The sequence below is a fragment of the Pristiophorus japonicus genome, chromosome 2 (genome assembly GCF_044704955.1).
Source record: "Pristiophorus japonicus isolate sPriJap1 chromosome 2, sPriJap1.hap1, whole genome shotgun sequence".
Lineage (NCBI taxonomy): Eukaryota > Metazoa > Chordata > Chondrichthyes > Pristiophoridae > Pristiophorus > Pristiophorus japonicus.
Window position 1 is genome coordinate 223,990,587 of NC_091978.1, and position 16,824 is coordinate 224,007,410.

Consider the following 16,824-nt stretch of genomic DNA (forward strand, 5'->3'; position numbering starts at 1 on the left):
GCCCACTGTCAGAACGTTAATGCTGGTTTTTCTCTCCTGACAGACGCTGCCTGACCTGCTGAGTGCTTGCAACAATTGCTTTAGTTACAGAGCATCACTGGGAGCAGGCTACTGCTGACTCCCCCACAGCTAATGGAGAGTGGGGAGCATGTGGCTGAGTCGAGGGGTTAAAGGTAAATTAAAACTAGCATTTAACAAAAATAAAAACAAACAAACAAAGCCTCCATGCGTGGGGGAATTTCCTCTAGACGTAGCAAAAATGCATACGCAGTTCTGATAAATACATATATTTTGCTACACCTAGCCCACATAGATGATCTGCCACCCATATGTTTAAACAATCTGTGGGCAGTAAGGCAGCTCCTGGACCCTAAACCTTGATTGGATTGATGCCGTCCAACCAGCAGTGACCTTTTCTCTCCTTTCAAGCCCTGTGCCAAACCTGTAGTCGATACAACCAGAGTGATGGGACTCTTAACACAACTGGTAGAGTACCGATATGGGAATAAACAGCGCAGCCTGTTCTGCCTCACTTAAACCATGACTCCAGTTAGCCAATTGGGAATTAGAATTGACAATGGCCATGGAACAGTTTGCAGCCCACATCGCTCCAGGTGTATTGGCTACAGAACAGTTCTGGGCACAGAGCTTGAGAGGAGAGAAAATTGAAGTAGGAAAAATGGGCAGAGAAAATAAAGTGAAAAATAGAAAATGCTGGAAACACACGGCTAAGTCATGCTGAACAATAACTTTGGGTGAATGTAATAATCCAGAATGGAAAGGGTTAATCAGTGTAGCAGTAGGAATACTGCAGCCGGCCTGATAGATTGATTCTCGGAAAGATTCCCATAGCTTAATATTCCCATCCTTTTTTTCTAATAAGGTTATTGAGTATATTGTAACTTTTCACCAGAGTCTTACGCTCCAACATTTTGAAATAGCTAATCAATGTCTGCTTAAAACAGTGAAATCTGTGGGAACAAGCAAAATATTGCAGAAATTCCCATCTGGTAAGTGCTGATGTTGGGATGTATGAAAGGGGTCTGTGGACCTGCAAATCCCATGGTTGAATAGTTGCCAGAGAGAGAAAGAATGTGCTCGATCAAAGTTGATATTTGCAATTATAAGGACACCAGGGTATTAATTCAGGAAAAAAGGAGTCAGGTGCTCAGACAAGTGTAATAAAATTCATATAAAGGAAAGCAAAGTGGAGCTGTGGCTAGAGCTGTCACGTGGCAGTAATAAGAAAGGGGATAAAAGACTCTAACACCTAGACGGAGAACTACAGTGACTCCTCTGCAAAAGAAACCACGGATGGCATTGTTCTCAGAACAGAGATAATCACAGTGTCCTGTTAGCAGAATGTAGTGTTCATACTGCTATGAAATGTGACTGCCTTGCTGGTAGACATGAAGTCTGTCATAAATAAAAACATTTATATTTTTTTTAAAGTATCTATATATGTAGTCATGTCTGATTCAACAACCCTGAACCCTAATTATATTTAGAGATACGGTACCTTATTACTAACGGCCCACATTTGTGGAAAGAACAGGCTATTCTTAGGAATTACTAATAGACCACAACTGAGATGACAGCAATATTGATGCAGGTTGTTTATGCACTGTCCTTGTATTGGTAACATACTAGGGTGGGAAAAGAAACACTTGCATTTATATGGTATCTTTTCGTGTCATCAAAATGTCTCAAAGTGTCTCACACAATGAATTACGTTTGGAGTGCAGCAATAGTCGTTTAGTTGAGAGGGTAAGCCAGAGGTCCAGAGACACTGTAACACCAACCAAACATTTAGACCTCCCAAACTACTGCACATCCCATTTTGTAATGGCCTCTTCCATAGGCATCAACTGATCATGGCTTTGAAAGTGAAAGTTATAAAAGCACAAACTCAGATTTCCAGAAAAGGCACTTAACTACATTTGAAAAAAATGTGTTTTATGCAAACTATTATGGTAAAGACCTTGAAAGATCTGGAGATTATGTAAAAAGAGTTATATTGTTTGTATTTAAAAAAAAATTCACACAGCACTGTTTAATGAGGTCAACTAAGTTGCAGTTAAATGCAGGCCATAAAATAAACAGAGAATGTATGTGCAACAATGACGAGAAACGTGGGCACATATGGGTGGCACTCAGCTACAATCTGCCACAAACTTTTCTAACCTTTTTTTAAGAAGACTTTATTAGCGGACTTCTGGTAACAGCCTGAAAAAGCAATTGCATCCAGCTGCCAACTTACTCAGCAATTTCCCCATAAAACCATCAATCTAAAAATCTATAAGATTGAGTGAACTCCCTCATGGTTTTAACCATGGTACTAAAAAGGCAAAAAGAAAATCAAGAATATCAAAAGTGGAAAAACATGGCAATAAAAACTGAGAGAAACATATAGGGAATTTGGGCTTTTGGATTTGCAGGCCCCACAACCAGGATTTTTCAAGGATATCTTAAGCAAGGTAAGGGGAGGGAATTTGAATATTTGACTTCCTTTAAAGGGTAAGCAATAGGTTAATGTACGCCATCCCATTTTTCTGGGGTGCTGAGAAAGAAAAGGGATAATTTTTCTTCCCATTTTATCATTTCTTCTCCTGGACTTATGCTGATTATAGTTCAACAGGCACCGGTGTCCTCTACTATCTCACTCAACCATAGGGGCCAACGAGCCCCAGTCAAATCCTTTCCTCTCCTAACATCCAAACACATTGGCTGCGATATGTGGTACAACTGCAAGGGGGGAGTTCCTGCGCCAGGCGCGGAAGTTCTGCCCTGCGACCTATATTCGGGTTACCGCCCCTTCCTCTCGGGAGCAGGAGCAAGGCACAAAGGCACGCGAAGTTCGCAGTGCTACACGGTGGGACGCATAGCGTGGTGCATAGACAGGGGCCTCCCCTTCATTAAAGGGGAGGACCAAGATGCCGACTCTGCGGGCAGGAAACTGGGCCATTGCTGGACCACCAGGGATCAAGCAAAGAGTGCCGGGCTGCAAGATCGAGGCACGGACCCCGCAATCGACCACCAAGAAGGCCCCGACCGGTAAGTCGGCCATTTTTTTCCTCTTGCACCTCCCCTTTAATTATCACCCCGCAAGCAGCCTGCAGCCCGGTACACGCCCTGTGAAGCTCTCGCAGGCATCGCCTGCGGCGGCTTCAGGGGGTGCTACCAAATTTTTGCTCTAGGCTGATGATGTCATCATCACCGGCGCAGCAGAGGGGGGACATTACTGGAAGGAGCGGGCCGCTTCCGGTTGCTGCTGCTGCTAAATTCCTGCGGGAATCGGTAGCGGCGCTGCGCCCGGGCTTAAGGAACGTTTGGCCCCAGGAGGCGCTAAAGCCCCTCATTTTTCACCCAGCGACTTGGCAACACGTGCCACTGGACAGTAATCAGGAGTGGGAACTCTGACTGATTTCTCATCTCCCACCCCATAGAGGAGATTTTTTAAAAGTCAATCATATGAGGGATGGGCAATTGGTATGCAGCAGCATCTTCAACTAGTTGGAGACCTGCAACGACAGCTTTAAAAAAAACCTCAGCAAATTTTGACATATGATTTTTTTTCATTGTAAATATTAACATGAAAAGCGGGACTCAAAAGTTGTGGCACAGGAAGGAGGGCTAATTTGGGCAGAAAGTGCATGGCATATGCAAGATTTTTATCATTTATATATGCAAAAAGTAAAATTGCATCAGTCTTGTCTGTTCAGTCATGCAGGCGTCTTCTAATTGGTTCAGCTAAAGCTCATGCCTGATCTGGCTAACATTTCAATGTTTCTATTGTATATGCTTGTTATCTACAGTGCCATTTGTAATTGGTTCAGTCACTCTGATCCATGACAGCTCCCCACTTCCCAGCTGCTGGTAGATTAGAACATTCTTTTTAATGCCTAATTGTACTACTAATGAAATGAATAAATCTCATTTTTAAATGATGTTCCCAGTTGAAACACATGCTTCTAAACCAGTTGCAGTTTGGCTTATGGTAACGATACAGGTTAGGAGACCATTTGGCCCATCGCACCTATGCCTGCTCTTTGAAAGTGCTATCCAGTCAGTCCCACTCCCTTGCCCTTTCCCCATTGCTCCGCAAATATTTCCCCTTCAATTCCAATTGCTTTTTGAAAGTTATTATTTAATCTGGTTCCTCACCATTGTTGGCAATTTTGAGGCACAGAGCTTGAGAGGAGAGAAAATTGAGATAGGAAAAACGGGCAGAGAAAATAAAATGAAAAATAGAAAATACTGGAAACACACGGGTCAGTCATGTTGGACAATAACTTTGGGTGAATGTAATAATCCAGAATGGAAAGGGTTAATCAGTGTAGCAGCAGGAATACTGCAGCCGGTATGATAGATTGATTCTCAGAAAGAATCCCATAGCTTAATATTCCCATCCTTTTTTTCTAATAAGGTTATTGAGTATATTGTAACTTTTCACCAGAGTCTTAAGCCCCAACATTTTGAAATAGCTAATCAATGTCTGGTTAAAACAGTGAAATCTGTGGGAACAAGCGAAATATTGTAGAAATTCCCATCTGGTAAGTGCTGATGTTGGGATGTATGAAAGGGGTCTGTGGACCTGCAAATCCCATGGTTGAATAGTTGCCAGAGAGAGAAAGAATGTGCTCGATCAAAGTTGATATGTGCAATTATAAGGACACCAGGGTATTAATTCAGAAAAAAAGGAGTCAGGTGCTCAGACAAGTGTAATAAAATTCATATAAAGGAAAGCAAAGTGGAGCTGTGGCTAAAGCTGTCACGTGGCAGTAATAAGAAAGGGGATAAAAGACTAACACCTAGACGGAGAACTACAGTGACTCCTCTGCAAAAGAAACCATGGATGGCATTGTTCTCAGAACAGAGATAATCACGGTGTCCTGTTAGTGGAATGTAGTGTTCATACTGCTATGAAATGTGGCTGCCTTGCTGGTAGACATGAAGTCTGTCATAAATAAAAACTTAAAAAAATATATTTATTTATGTGTCGTGCTGGAATCCAGCTATAAAGTCTGAACTAGGTAATGAATGCAGCTATCAACGGCAACCCAAGCTACTTTTTTATCATTATACCACTCAGAGCCTGGTTAGTGAAATAATGAGAAGATACAATAGTCAAGCTTAAGGATGATAAAAGTCTCGACGCAGATTACAGCAGCAGTGAGATGCGTAATAAGAAGCAGAATTGAAAAGACTGCAAATAGCAACTGTGCATTTATGTTGGAAAAGATGTCACTGACCTCCCGATGGGAATTTGCAGAACATGTGAGGTCAGAGCACCCCCCCACCCCCATTCTGTCATTTCACAATTTTCCTGGATAGAATTTGTCTATTCTTCAACTCGATTTAGTTTAATTAATATGCATCAATTCCTCCAGTGAATAACACATTGCTGTACCTGTGGAACTGCAAATGAACAAAAATCCCAGCAATAAATAATCCTCGGAAACTATTGGATATCAGTTGCGAGATAAGGATCTTGAGCAAAATGTTATGATTTAGCACTCCAGGTGCAGGGAGCTGTGTGGTGGGAGTGCACATTGGAAATTTGCCCAGGAAGATTGGCCAGTTCCAGGCCCACACAAATTTCTATTCACACAAACAAAAGGCAGAAAAATATGCGGGCCATAAATCGGTTTCACTGACGTCCGTGTCTGAATTCCAGACACGTGCTCCCATTGCCAATTCGGGAGCACTTGAACCCATGTGACTGGGTTTGGAGAGGGTAAAAAGAAAATTCTTTGAATGCTGGGAACTTGAAATAAAAACAGAAAATGTTTGAAATAAAGCACAGCAGGTCAGGCAGTGTCTGAAAGAGAAAAAACAGATTAATGTTCTCATCGGGACCCTTCACCCAAAACATTTGGCTATCTTTTCTCTTTCCAATGCTGATCGACCTGCTGTGGATTTCAAGCATTTATTGTTTTTATTTAAAATGAGCTTAGATACTACTTATTTTACAGCTACTGTGTCAGGCAGTATTCAACTGTTGCCTTCTCCAGACCTCCTTAAGGAGAACAGTAAGCTGCAATCTCCTTTCACTCCCAGTCTATTGATTGTTTGCTGCCAGAGCTCACATTTCATGAGGTTTTCACTGAGCAACTAATAACAAATAATTCTTGCAGTGGGAAAGATGTACAAAACTAAAGAAAAAATGATAACGCCCACGTGCAAACGGTCATAGTAACTTCCTCATTCACAATATTATTTGCCACTTAATATATCTGCAACAGGAAGGGGAAGTAATTTGGCCCATTGCACCCGTGCTGGCTCTCAAACAACTATCTACTTTGTCTCATTCCTCTGCCCTTTCCCCATATCATTTTAAATTTTTCTTTTTCAAATATTTATCCACCTCATTTTTAAAAGCTTTTGTGGATTCTGCTTAAACTACTGTTTCTGCTAGCTAGGGCATTCCATGTCTGAATACTCCACGTATTATACTCCACAATATTAAAAAAAAATCTTACCACTCCCTTCATTTTTTTGGTGATGTTGAAATATTTTTTCCTATTTACTTTATCAAAGCCCTTCATAATTTTGAACAGCTTCATCAGATCTCCTCCTAACCATCTTTATTCTAATGAAAAGCAACTATTTTCTATGTTTCTATTAGGACTGAGATGAGGAGAAACTTCTTCACCCAGAGAGTGGTGAACCTGTGGAATTCTCTACCACAGGAAGTTGTTGAGGCCAATTCACTAAATATATTCAAAAAGGAGTTAGATGTAGTCCTTACTACTAGGGGGATCAAGGGGTATGGCGGGAAAGCAGGAATGGGGTACTGAAGTTGCATGTTCAGCCATGAACTCATTGAATGGCGGTGCAGGCTCGAACGGCCGAATGGCCTACTACTGCACCTATTTTCGATGTTTCTATGTAGTTTCTCTAGACTCTCCTCAGAACTATAGACTCTTATCCCTGCCCTGTGCTCGATGACCAACATTGGCTCCCAATACCCAAACCCCTCAAACTTAAAATTCTCATCCTCATGTTTAAATCCCTTCATAGTCTCACCGCTCCCTATCTCCCACTGCAGAGACTTGAGCACATAATCTAGGCTGACACTCCAGTGCAGTACTGAGGGAATGCTGCATTTCGGAGGTGCCGTTTTTCAGTTGAGACGTTAAATCGTAGCCCTGTGTGGCCTCTCAGTTGGGCATAAATGCACTATTTCGAAGAAAAGCAAGGGAATCCTGGCCAACATTTATCCCTCAACCAACACTGAAAACAGATTATTTGGTCATTATTACATTGCTGTTAGTGGGAGCTTGCTGTGCGCAAATTGGCTGCCGTGTTTCCTACCTTAAAACAGTGACTACACTTCAAAAACTACTTAATTGGCTGTAAAGTGTTTTAGAATGCCAGAGGTCGTGAAAGGTGCTACATGAATGCAATTTCTTTCTTATCTCTATAACCTTCGCCACCCTAACAACCCTCAGAGCTCCATGTACCTCCAACTCTATGAAGTGGCTGTGTCTTCAACTGTCTAGGCTCTACATTGAAATTCGCTCCCTAAACCTCTCCACCTACTTCTCCTTTAAGACACTCCTTAAATTCCCTCTTTGACCAAGCAATTAGTCATCCCTCCCAATATCTCCTTCTTTGACTCGGTATTAATTTTTGACTGATTACTCCAGTGCCTTGAGACATTTTTTGATGTTAAAAGTGCTATATAAATGCAAATTGCTGTTGTGTTATTTTTGTCAGTTTCATCTCCACCCACTCCATGTAGGGTGCCCAAAAATGGACACAATATTCTAACTGCAGCCTAATGGATGATCCACAGAGGTTTAGGATTACCTCTGTACTGTATGCCTTTATTAATAAAATCCAGCATCGCAATTTTTTTTTTTTTTAATTGACAAATTGTGCTCCCAGCTTTAAATATTTGTATATCTAACCCCTTAATATTCTCTACTCCTTTTAAAGTTTTACTATTTATTGTCGCTCTGTTCTTATTCTTCCTCCAAAAATGTATCACCTCACATTTCTCTGCATTAATTTCATCAATCTGCCTTAACTTAATTGAGACTCTTATGCGGCACCTTACTAAACGCTTTTTGAAAATGCATATACACAGCAATCACTGCTCTTGCTTTATCAATACACAATATAACTTCCTCCAAAAACTATGAAGTTTGCTGACGATATAAAGCTAGGTGGGAAAGTAAGCTGCAAGAAGGTCCACGACTATGTCATGGTCCATGTAGGTACCAACGACATAGATAGGACAAAGAAAGAGGGAGTATGAGCAAGTAGGGGCCAAATTAAAAAGCAGAACCATAAGGGTGACAATCTCTGGATTACTACCTGAGCCACGAGCAAAGTTGCATAAGGTAAATAAGATCAGAGAGTTAAACACGTGGCTCAAAGACTGGTGTGGGAGAAATGGGTTTTGGTTCGTGGGACACTGACACCAGTACTCGGGTAAGAGGGAGCTGTTCCATTGTGACAGGCTCCACTTAGACCGTGCTGGGACTAGGGTCCTGGTGAATCAAATAACTAGGGCTGTAGAGAGGGCTTTAAACTAATTAGTGGGGGTAGGATTCAGGTGAGCAAAAATTTAAAAAGTCAAAGACTAAGGAGAAGGCAATAGAGCAGGTTAGCACTGGGGGAAATGAAAACCAGAGTGTGCCAGGAAGGGACAAAATGTATAAACATAAAGGTGAATCAGAAAGTGGGGTCAAAGCAGGGAAAAATGGTAAGAAAACAAATTTAAAAGCTCTTTATCTGAAAGCACGTAGCATTCGTAACAAAATAGATGAGTTGACAGCAGAAATAGATACAAATCGGTATGATCAGATAGCCATTACAGAGACGTGGTTGCAAGGTGACCAGGACTGGGAACTAAATATTCAGGGGTATTTGACAATTCAGAAGGACAGGCAGAAAGGAAAAGGAGGTGGGGTAGCACTGTTAATAAAGGATGAGATCAGTGCGTTAGTGAGAAACGATATTGGCTCAGATGTTGAATCAGTTTGGGTGGAGATAAGGAGTAATAAGGGGAAACAGTCGCTGGTGGGTGTAGTCTATAGGCCCCCTAACAGTAGCTACACTGTTGGACAGAGTATAAATCATGGAGGCTTGTAAAAAAGGAATGGCAATAATCATGGGCGATTTTAACCTTCATATTGATTGGACAAAGCAAATTGGCCAGGGTAGCCTTGAGGAAGAGTTCATAGAGTGCATCCGGGATAGTTTCCTTGAACAGTACGTTGCAAAACCAACCAGGGAGTAGGCTCTCTTAGATCTGGTACCGTGTAATGAGACAGGATTAATAAACGATCTCCTAGTGAAGCTCTAGGAATGAGTGACCTTAACCTGGTTGAATTTCAAATTCAGTTGGAGGGTGAGAAAGTTGGATCTCAAACCAGTGTTCTAAGCTTAAATAAAGGAGACTACAAAGGTATGAAAGCATGGTTAAAGTGGACTGGGAAAATAGATTAAAGTATGAGACGGTTGATGAGCAGTGGCAGACATTTAAGGAGATAGTTCATAACTCGCAACAAAAATATATCCCAATGAGAAGGAAAGACTGTAAGTGAAAGGATAACCATCCGTGGCTAACTAAGGAAATAAGGGATGGTATCAAATTGAAAACAAGGGCATACAATGTGGCCAAGACTTAAAAGCCAGCAAAGAACGACTAAAAAAATGATAAAGAGAGGGAAGATAGATTATGAAAGTAAACTAGCACAAAATATAAAAACAGATAGTAAGAGTTTCTACAGGTACAGAAAAAGGAAAAGGGTGGCTAAAGTAAATGTTGGTCCCTTAGAGGATGAGACTGGGGAATTAATAATGGCAGAGACATTCAACAAATATTTTGTATCAGTTTTCACGGTAGAAGGCACTAAAAACATCCTAATAGTGGATAATCAAGGGGCTATATAGGGAGGGAGAAACTTCATACAAACACTATCACTAAAGAAGTAGTACTCAGTTAAATAATGGGACTAAAGGCAGCCAAGTCCCCTGGACCTGATGGCTTACATCCTAGGGTCTTAAAAAAAGTGGCTTTGGAGACAGTGGATGCATTGGTTGCGATCTACCAAAATTCCCTGGATTCTGGGGCGGTCCCAGCAGATTGGAAAACCGCAAATGTAACGCCCATATTTAAAAAAGGAGGCAGACAAAAAGCAGGAAACTATACACCAGTTAGCCTAACATCTGTCGTTGGGAAAATGCTGGAGTCCATTACTAAGGAAGCAGTAGCGGGACATTTGGAAAAGCATAATTCAATTAAGCAGAGTCAGCATGGTTTTATGAAAGGGAAATCATGTTTGACAAATTTGCTGGAGTTCTTTGAGGATGGATTTAAGGAGCAGGATGGATAAAGGGGAACCAGTGGATGTGGTGTATTTGGATTTCTAGAAGGCATCGATAAGCTGCCATATAAAAGGTTACTGCACAAGATAAAAGTTCATGGGGTTGGGGGTAATATATTAGCACGGACAGAAGATTGGCTAACTAACAGAAAACAGAGAGTCGGGATAAATGGGTCATTTTCCGGTTGGCAAACAGTAACTAGTGGGGCACCGCAGGGATCGGTGCTGGGGCCTCAACTATTTACAATCTATATTAATGACTTGGATGAAGGGACCGAGTGTAATGTTGCCAAGTTTGTTAATGATACAAAGATGGATGGGAAAGCAAATTGTGAGGGGACACAAACAATCTGTAAAGGGATACAGACAGGCTAAGTGAGTGGGCAAACATTTGGCAGATGGAGTATAATGTGGGAAAATGTGAGATTATCCACCTTGGCAGAAAAAATAGAAAAGCAAATTATAATTTAAATGGAGAATAATTGCAAAGTGCTTCAGTATAGAGGGACCTGGGGTTCCTTGTGCATGAAACACAAAAAGTGAGTATGCAGGTACAGCAGGAAGGCAAATGGAATGTTGGCCTTTATTGCAAGGGGGATACAGTATAAAAGCAGAGAAGTCCTGCTACAACTGTACAGGGTATTGGTGAGGCCACACTTGGAATACGGCATACAGTTTTGGTCTCAGTATTTAAGGATATACTTGCACTGGAGGCAGTTCAGAGAAGGTTCACTAGGTTGACTTATGAAGATAGGTTGAGTAGCTTGGGCCTATACTCACTGGAGTTCAGAAGAATGAGAGGTGATCTTATTGAATCATATAAGATAATGAGGGGGCTAGACAAGGTGGATGCAGAGAGGGTATTTCCATTCAGAGGGGAAATTAAAACTAGAGGGCACAGTCTCAGAATAAGGGGCCGCCCATTTAAACTGAGATGAGGAGGAATTTCTTCTCTCAGAGGGTTGTAAATCTATGGAATTCTCTGCCTCAGAAAGCTGCGGAGGCTGGGTCATTGAATATATTTAGGTGGAGATAGACAGATGTTTGAGCGATAAGGGAATAAAGGGTTATGGGGAGCGCGCAGGGAAGTGGAGCTGAGTCCATGATCAGATCAGCCACGATCTTATTGAATGGCAGAGCAGGCTCGAGGGGCCAGATGGCCTACTCCTGCTCCTATTTCTTATGTTCTTATGTTCTATGTTCTTAATGACACAAAGAGCCTGCAAAGGGCTATTGCCAGGTTAAGTGACTGGGCAATAAGGTGGTAGATGAGAGTATGGGAAAATGTGAGGTTATTCATTTACGATACAGTATTAGCATGCAGAACAGCAAGCAATTAGGAAGGCAAATAGCATGTTGGCCTTTATTGCAAGGAGATTACAAGAGTAAGGAAGTCTTGCTAGAATTGTACAGGGCTTTGGTGAGACAACACCTCGAGTACTGTGCACAGTTTTGGTCTCCTTATCTGAAGAAGGATATATTTGCTTTAGAAGTGGTGCAAGGAAGGTTCACTAGATGGATTCCTGGGATGAGAGAGTTGTCCTTTGAGGGGAGATTAAGTAGAATGAGAATGAGATATGATCTCATTGAAACATAAGATTCTGTGGGAGAGTGAAAGGGTAGATGCTGAGAGGTGTCTTCCCTGGCTGGAGAGTCTAGAACTAGAGGGCATAGTCTCAAGATAAGGGATCGGCCATTTAAGATTCACCCAGAGGGTTATGAATCTTTAGAATTCTCTACCCAAAGGGCTGAGTCGCTGAGTATATTCAAGGCTGAGATAGATAGATTTTTGGACTCTAGGAGAATCAAGGGATATGGGGATTGGACAGGAAAATGGAGTTGAGGTCGCAGCAGGCACGAGGGGCCATATGGCCTACTCCTCTTAATTCTTATGTTATATCATAACATTTGTCAAATTGTCCTTAATTACCCCATGTCTTTCTAGATGAATATTAATTTTACTTTGTATTATGGCCTCCAATACCTTACCCACTGGTGTTAGGCTAACTGGTTTATACCTTCTAAACAGCAGCGTGACATAGCAACCCTCCAGTCTACTTCCAAATCCAACGATGTTTGATTGATTGTGGTTAAAGCCTCCCTATTTCCTTCAGCATTCTATGATGTATGCCATCAATGCCTTTTCCACTTTGAGTTTCACCAGTGTTTAGGTCCTACTTCATTATCCATAGTTATCTGCGCCACCTGCTGCATCCTTTCATCTTCAGTACCATACTCTTCCATGAAAACTGAGAAAACCAAGTCTACCTTCAAAAAAATTGGAGCAGCACACACGAGAGCACAAGCAAAAGACACAAGATCCAATTCAGATCACAAGTTATTACAATCTTGGGTTACGCCATCAGACAATTAGATATTGGGCAGTATGGATAGACATCTATAACTTGGTCCATACATTAGCGCTAATAAGTTTATCAAACCATCTGCTTAATCACCATAGGAAGTTTTGTATACAGGAATTTTACTTGAAAACAAAAATGTTATGATACAGGACCATTTCGCATTTACATTTCAAAACTATTCCACACAATATGAAAAACATGTGCCTAATCTCAGGTTAAAAAGATGTAGAAGCTGACTCACCTGTGGGTAGTACTGCTGGGTAGGTGCTTGCTGCTGTTGCTGCCCTGGGATGAGTGAATGACTGGAGCTGGCTCTACCTCTTGGAACTTGATGCTTCCCATATGAAAAAGGAGCCAATTCCTGCCCTGTTGCCTGTTCACCCTGGGCTCGGAACAGTCTATCTCGTAAATGCAGAATTGTCAACTTGTTGAAAGATAAAGAAAAAGATTAAAATGAAGAGAGAAAAAAAAGATCTATGAGGTTCCTTAAAGAGAGCTTTATGCTTTAAGGGGAGCTGTCGTCAAGGCAATTGGCCTCCCTTTACCTTGCTTTATGGAGGCTGATGTGATTGGTGTTGCAGTGACACAACTGTTACCATCGCATCTGTCACTAACAATTTTATTTTATTTTTATTATGGAACTTAAGAATGTTTGTTCTGCACCAGCTGCAGAGGAATATTTTTCTCTGGTCAGTAATTTTACGAAAATACTGATGTGAGTAAACCTGCTGCTGACTTTTTGCCCATTATTACTGCAGCTCTTGACTGTTACTTCTTTCCTAAAATGGGTGAAAGGAAATTAGCAACAAAACATTCCTTATTAAAGGCCTATTCTGTGAAACATTCCATGAGGGAGAGGGAAAATCTAAATGAAAAGTGAGCCCTGAACTGGCATTCAGAGCAATAGTTACACAAAAGAAAGATTTCCAAGTATCAGCATGGCTGGTACTTATTCTTTAGATGTAATCTAAATCTAGCACTAAGCAACAATATAACAACTCTGTGGATAATTCTGACGCGTTTTATAAAATGATTTTATAACCAAAATAATTTAATGGCAATATTTTATTCATCATGCAATGCTGTTTTGTGCACTATAAATGCAACTACAGTTTGAAAGAAATGTATAAATAAACTAATTTCAGTGTTGTGTCACACCAATAGAATGTAGCGATATAATTTACATTGCATTAAATGTGACAGAATTTCTCAAGTTTTGAATGCCATTATATCTTGTAAATAAAAAACACATTTTCAACAGTGCCGAGCATCTTACAATGTGTTATAGCTCAATCTTTAGAGAATTTGTACACTTATGTTCTTATTTTTCTTGAATGAAATGTATACCAGGGATTGCACAAAAAGCTTCTTGAGAGATTTGAGGAAGTCACAGCATAACAGTCTTGAGTCCCCTTCCCTTTTCTCGAATACCATTTTATTTTTACATTTTCTATATTAGAGCATTTTAATGCAAATTATCAGTTGAGTCCACTTGCTCAGTCACTGCTGGTAACTTTTACTTTCTTCAGTTGCTACAGGGCCTGTATCTTACTTATAAATGTCAGGACATTTTATGTGACCAGATTCAATTCACAGTATTGAGCTACATCAAAGGAGTTAGATACAAAACAGACAAAAATAAATAACCAATTAATAACCAATATCCTGGAAAAAGTTAGGATTGATCAATTATTCCCAAACATTTTTGGATAGACTGGAATTTTTACTACATGCAGAGTTCTGTGTAAATTGGGATTTTCTCCATTTTCATTGATCAGCTCATACTAGTTTAAGCAGTCCCCATCTATATTACTGAAACTGGATCATTTATATATCCTTATGTGGCTCGTTAACAGCTTAATAATTATGAAAGCATTATTGCAGGTAGATCATGATAGCAAGGTTTTCTGTTCTTGCTAGCAAGCTTGTTACACAAAATCGCCCGAAGGAAAACTAGGCTCAGCCATCATTTTGATTGGTAATCGATAAAATCAACAAAAAAATAAGGTTATTAACCGTATTTTCGGAAGAGAGGAAAATATTCTGTGATGTCTACAGTTAAAGTCAATTATAAGAAAACATAAATCAAGAATCTAGTAACACAGGTGTTACCCAAAGCCTTGTTTGCTTTAATATATATAATACGGAGAAAAATATGGAAAATAACAGGTCACGTAGTGCATTTCCTCTTTCCCATAATCTTAGTTACTCAGGGAATTATAAAAATATTTTTTTCTGAGTCTTGCCCTGGACCAAATAAATGACACTAATATGGCCCATAGAGATGTCCATGTGCTCAAACAGCATGTTTACTCAAACACTGAGGATAGTGTGGATGGAAAGTGGGGACAAAGCCAAAAAATCTTTCAGCATTACCTGATTTGTATCAGTAGGCAGATAAGATAAAGCAGCAGCCAAACTTCCTTGGGCAGCCAACAGACTCGCATATTGGCTCATCTTCTCTGCCAGAACAGCCCCCACTCCATTATTGTTAGTTCCTTGGGCAAGTTCAATGGCTTTACGCAATACCACTACTTTTTCAATCAGATCCTGAAAAACAGAACACAAAAACACACAAGAAACCATTACAACCTTGCTGCTGGAGAACCTTTCTTTCTGAATTAGGTTAATGGTTGCAGCAGGAGTTAGTCATAACAAAGGCAGAGAGAGGCCTTGCAAATGTGGTCGTTACTGAGAGTACAGAAAGACTTGAGAGTCACTTTTATAATGTTAGTGCCACTGGCTCCCAGTGTATAGGGTCAGCCCAGGCCGGGGGCTCCTGGTGCACAGGGTCAGGCCGGGGGCTTCTGGTAAAAAGGGTCAGGCCGGGCCAGGGGCTCCTGGTGCACAGGGTCAGGCCGGGCCAGGGGCTCCTGGTGCACAGGGTCAGGCCGGGCCAGGGGCTCCTGGTGCACAGGGTCAGGCCGGGCCGGGGGCTCCTGGTGCACAGGGTCAGGCCAGGCCGGGGGCTCCTGGTGCACAGGGTCAGGCCGGGCCGGGGCACAATGTAACCGTACTATATTTACTTAAGGCTGGCTTTCCCAGCATGTGGGAAGTGGCACTAGCCAGGTGTGTCTGAATTTTTTTGGCCACACTTCAATGGTGGCCCACCCTTCAGTACCCACTTGGAGTGGGTGTTATGCAGCTGGTGCACTGCTCAGGTGGTCCAGTTAAGGAGCAGCCGCCAGTTAGTATAGAAGTTGCAGGCCGATCGAGCCTAGCTCACAAATTGTGCGCTTGCTCCCAGTCCCCATGGAGCTCATCGTTCACACTGGGTAGTGCAGAGTCCCTCGGGCATGCTACAGGGCTCGGGTCACTCACAGTATCAGTCCCTCTATGTAAACAGGTCAGAGTTCCACGCTAAATCATTCAGAAGTTGGTGCGAGTATAGGGGGGAGATATGCACTTCATACTCTCACCAACTTTTTCCACCCGCATTAGCAACCACTTGATCAGGAAAATATACCTGACCGTTTGAGATAGAGTTCCACCTTCTGCTTCTAAACCAGTTTCCAATACAATTAGATAATTTTCTATTATTCCATGAACCAGAGTCTTCTTTAAAAGTCTCATAGAACCTTATCATACAAGCGCCCAACTCGATTAATACAATTATCATCCATATTAAACATCTCAATTAATGGGAATAGGAAACCCTCAATCTGATGCATTCTGTATATTCAAGCCCCAATCCAGGACTTGAGCACATCATCTCGACTGACACTCAGTGCAGTATTGACTCAGAGCTGCATTGTCAGAGGTGCTTTCTTCCAGATAACTTATTAAAATAAGGTCCCCCATTACTTGTTCCAGTGGTTCAGGGTGAATATTAAAAAATACCATGGCACCTAAAAGAGCAGGGAGTTCTCCTGGCGTTCTGATGAGCATTACTCCCCCAACCGTCATCATCAAAAATAGATGAATTAGTCATTCATTTCACTGCTGTTATTCGGACTTTGCTGCGTGCAAAATTGCTACTGCATTTGTCCACATAACAGTAATTGCATGTTATTTATTGCATGTGAAGTAATCGGGGACATTCCGAAGAGACTTGATGAGGCACTTTATAAAATACATGTTCTTCCATTCAGCAAGATACAATTAACATTCTTTTTCTT

General features: G+C 41.3%; 1 protein-coding gene across 7 annotated transcripts in view; it reads right to left on the bottom strand.

The window, feature by feature from the left end:
* sec31a (SEC31 homolog A, COPII coat complex component) overlaps positions 1-16,824 on the bottom strand; it is a 147,437-nt gene that overhangs the window by 34,113 nt on the left and 96,500 nt on the right. For all 7 annotated transcript variants that reach the window (XM_070871009.1, XM_070871010.1, XM_070871006.1 and 4 more), the window contains 2 exons: positions 15,083-15,256; positions 12,948-13,130 (listed from right to left, as the gene is read on the bottom strand). In XM_070871009.1, coding sequence (XP_070727110.1) covers positions 12,948-13,130; positions 15,083-15,256 — 357 coding nt within the window. The remainder of the gene's footprint in view (positions 1-12,947; positions 13,131-15,082; positions 15,257-16,824) is intronic.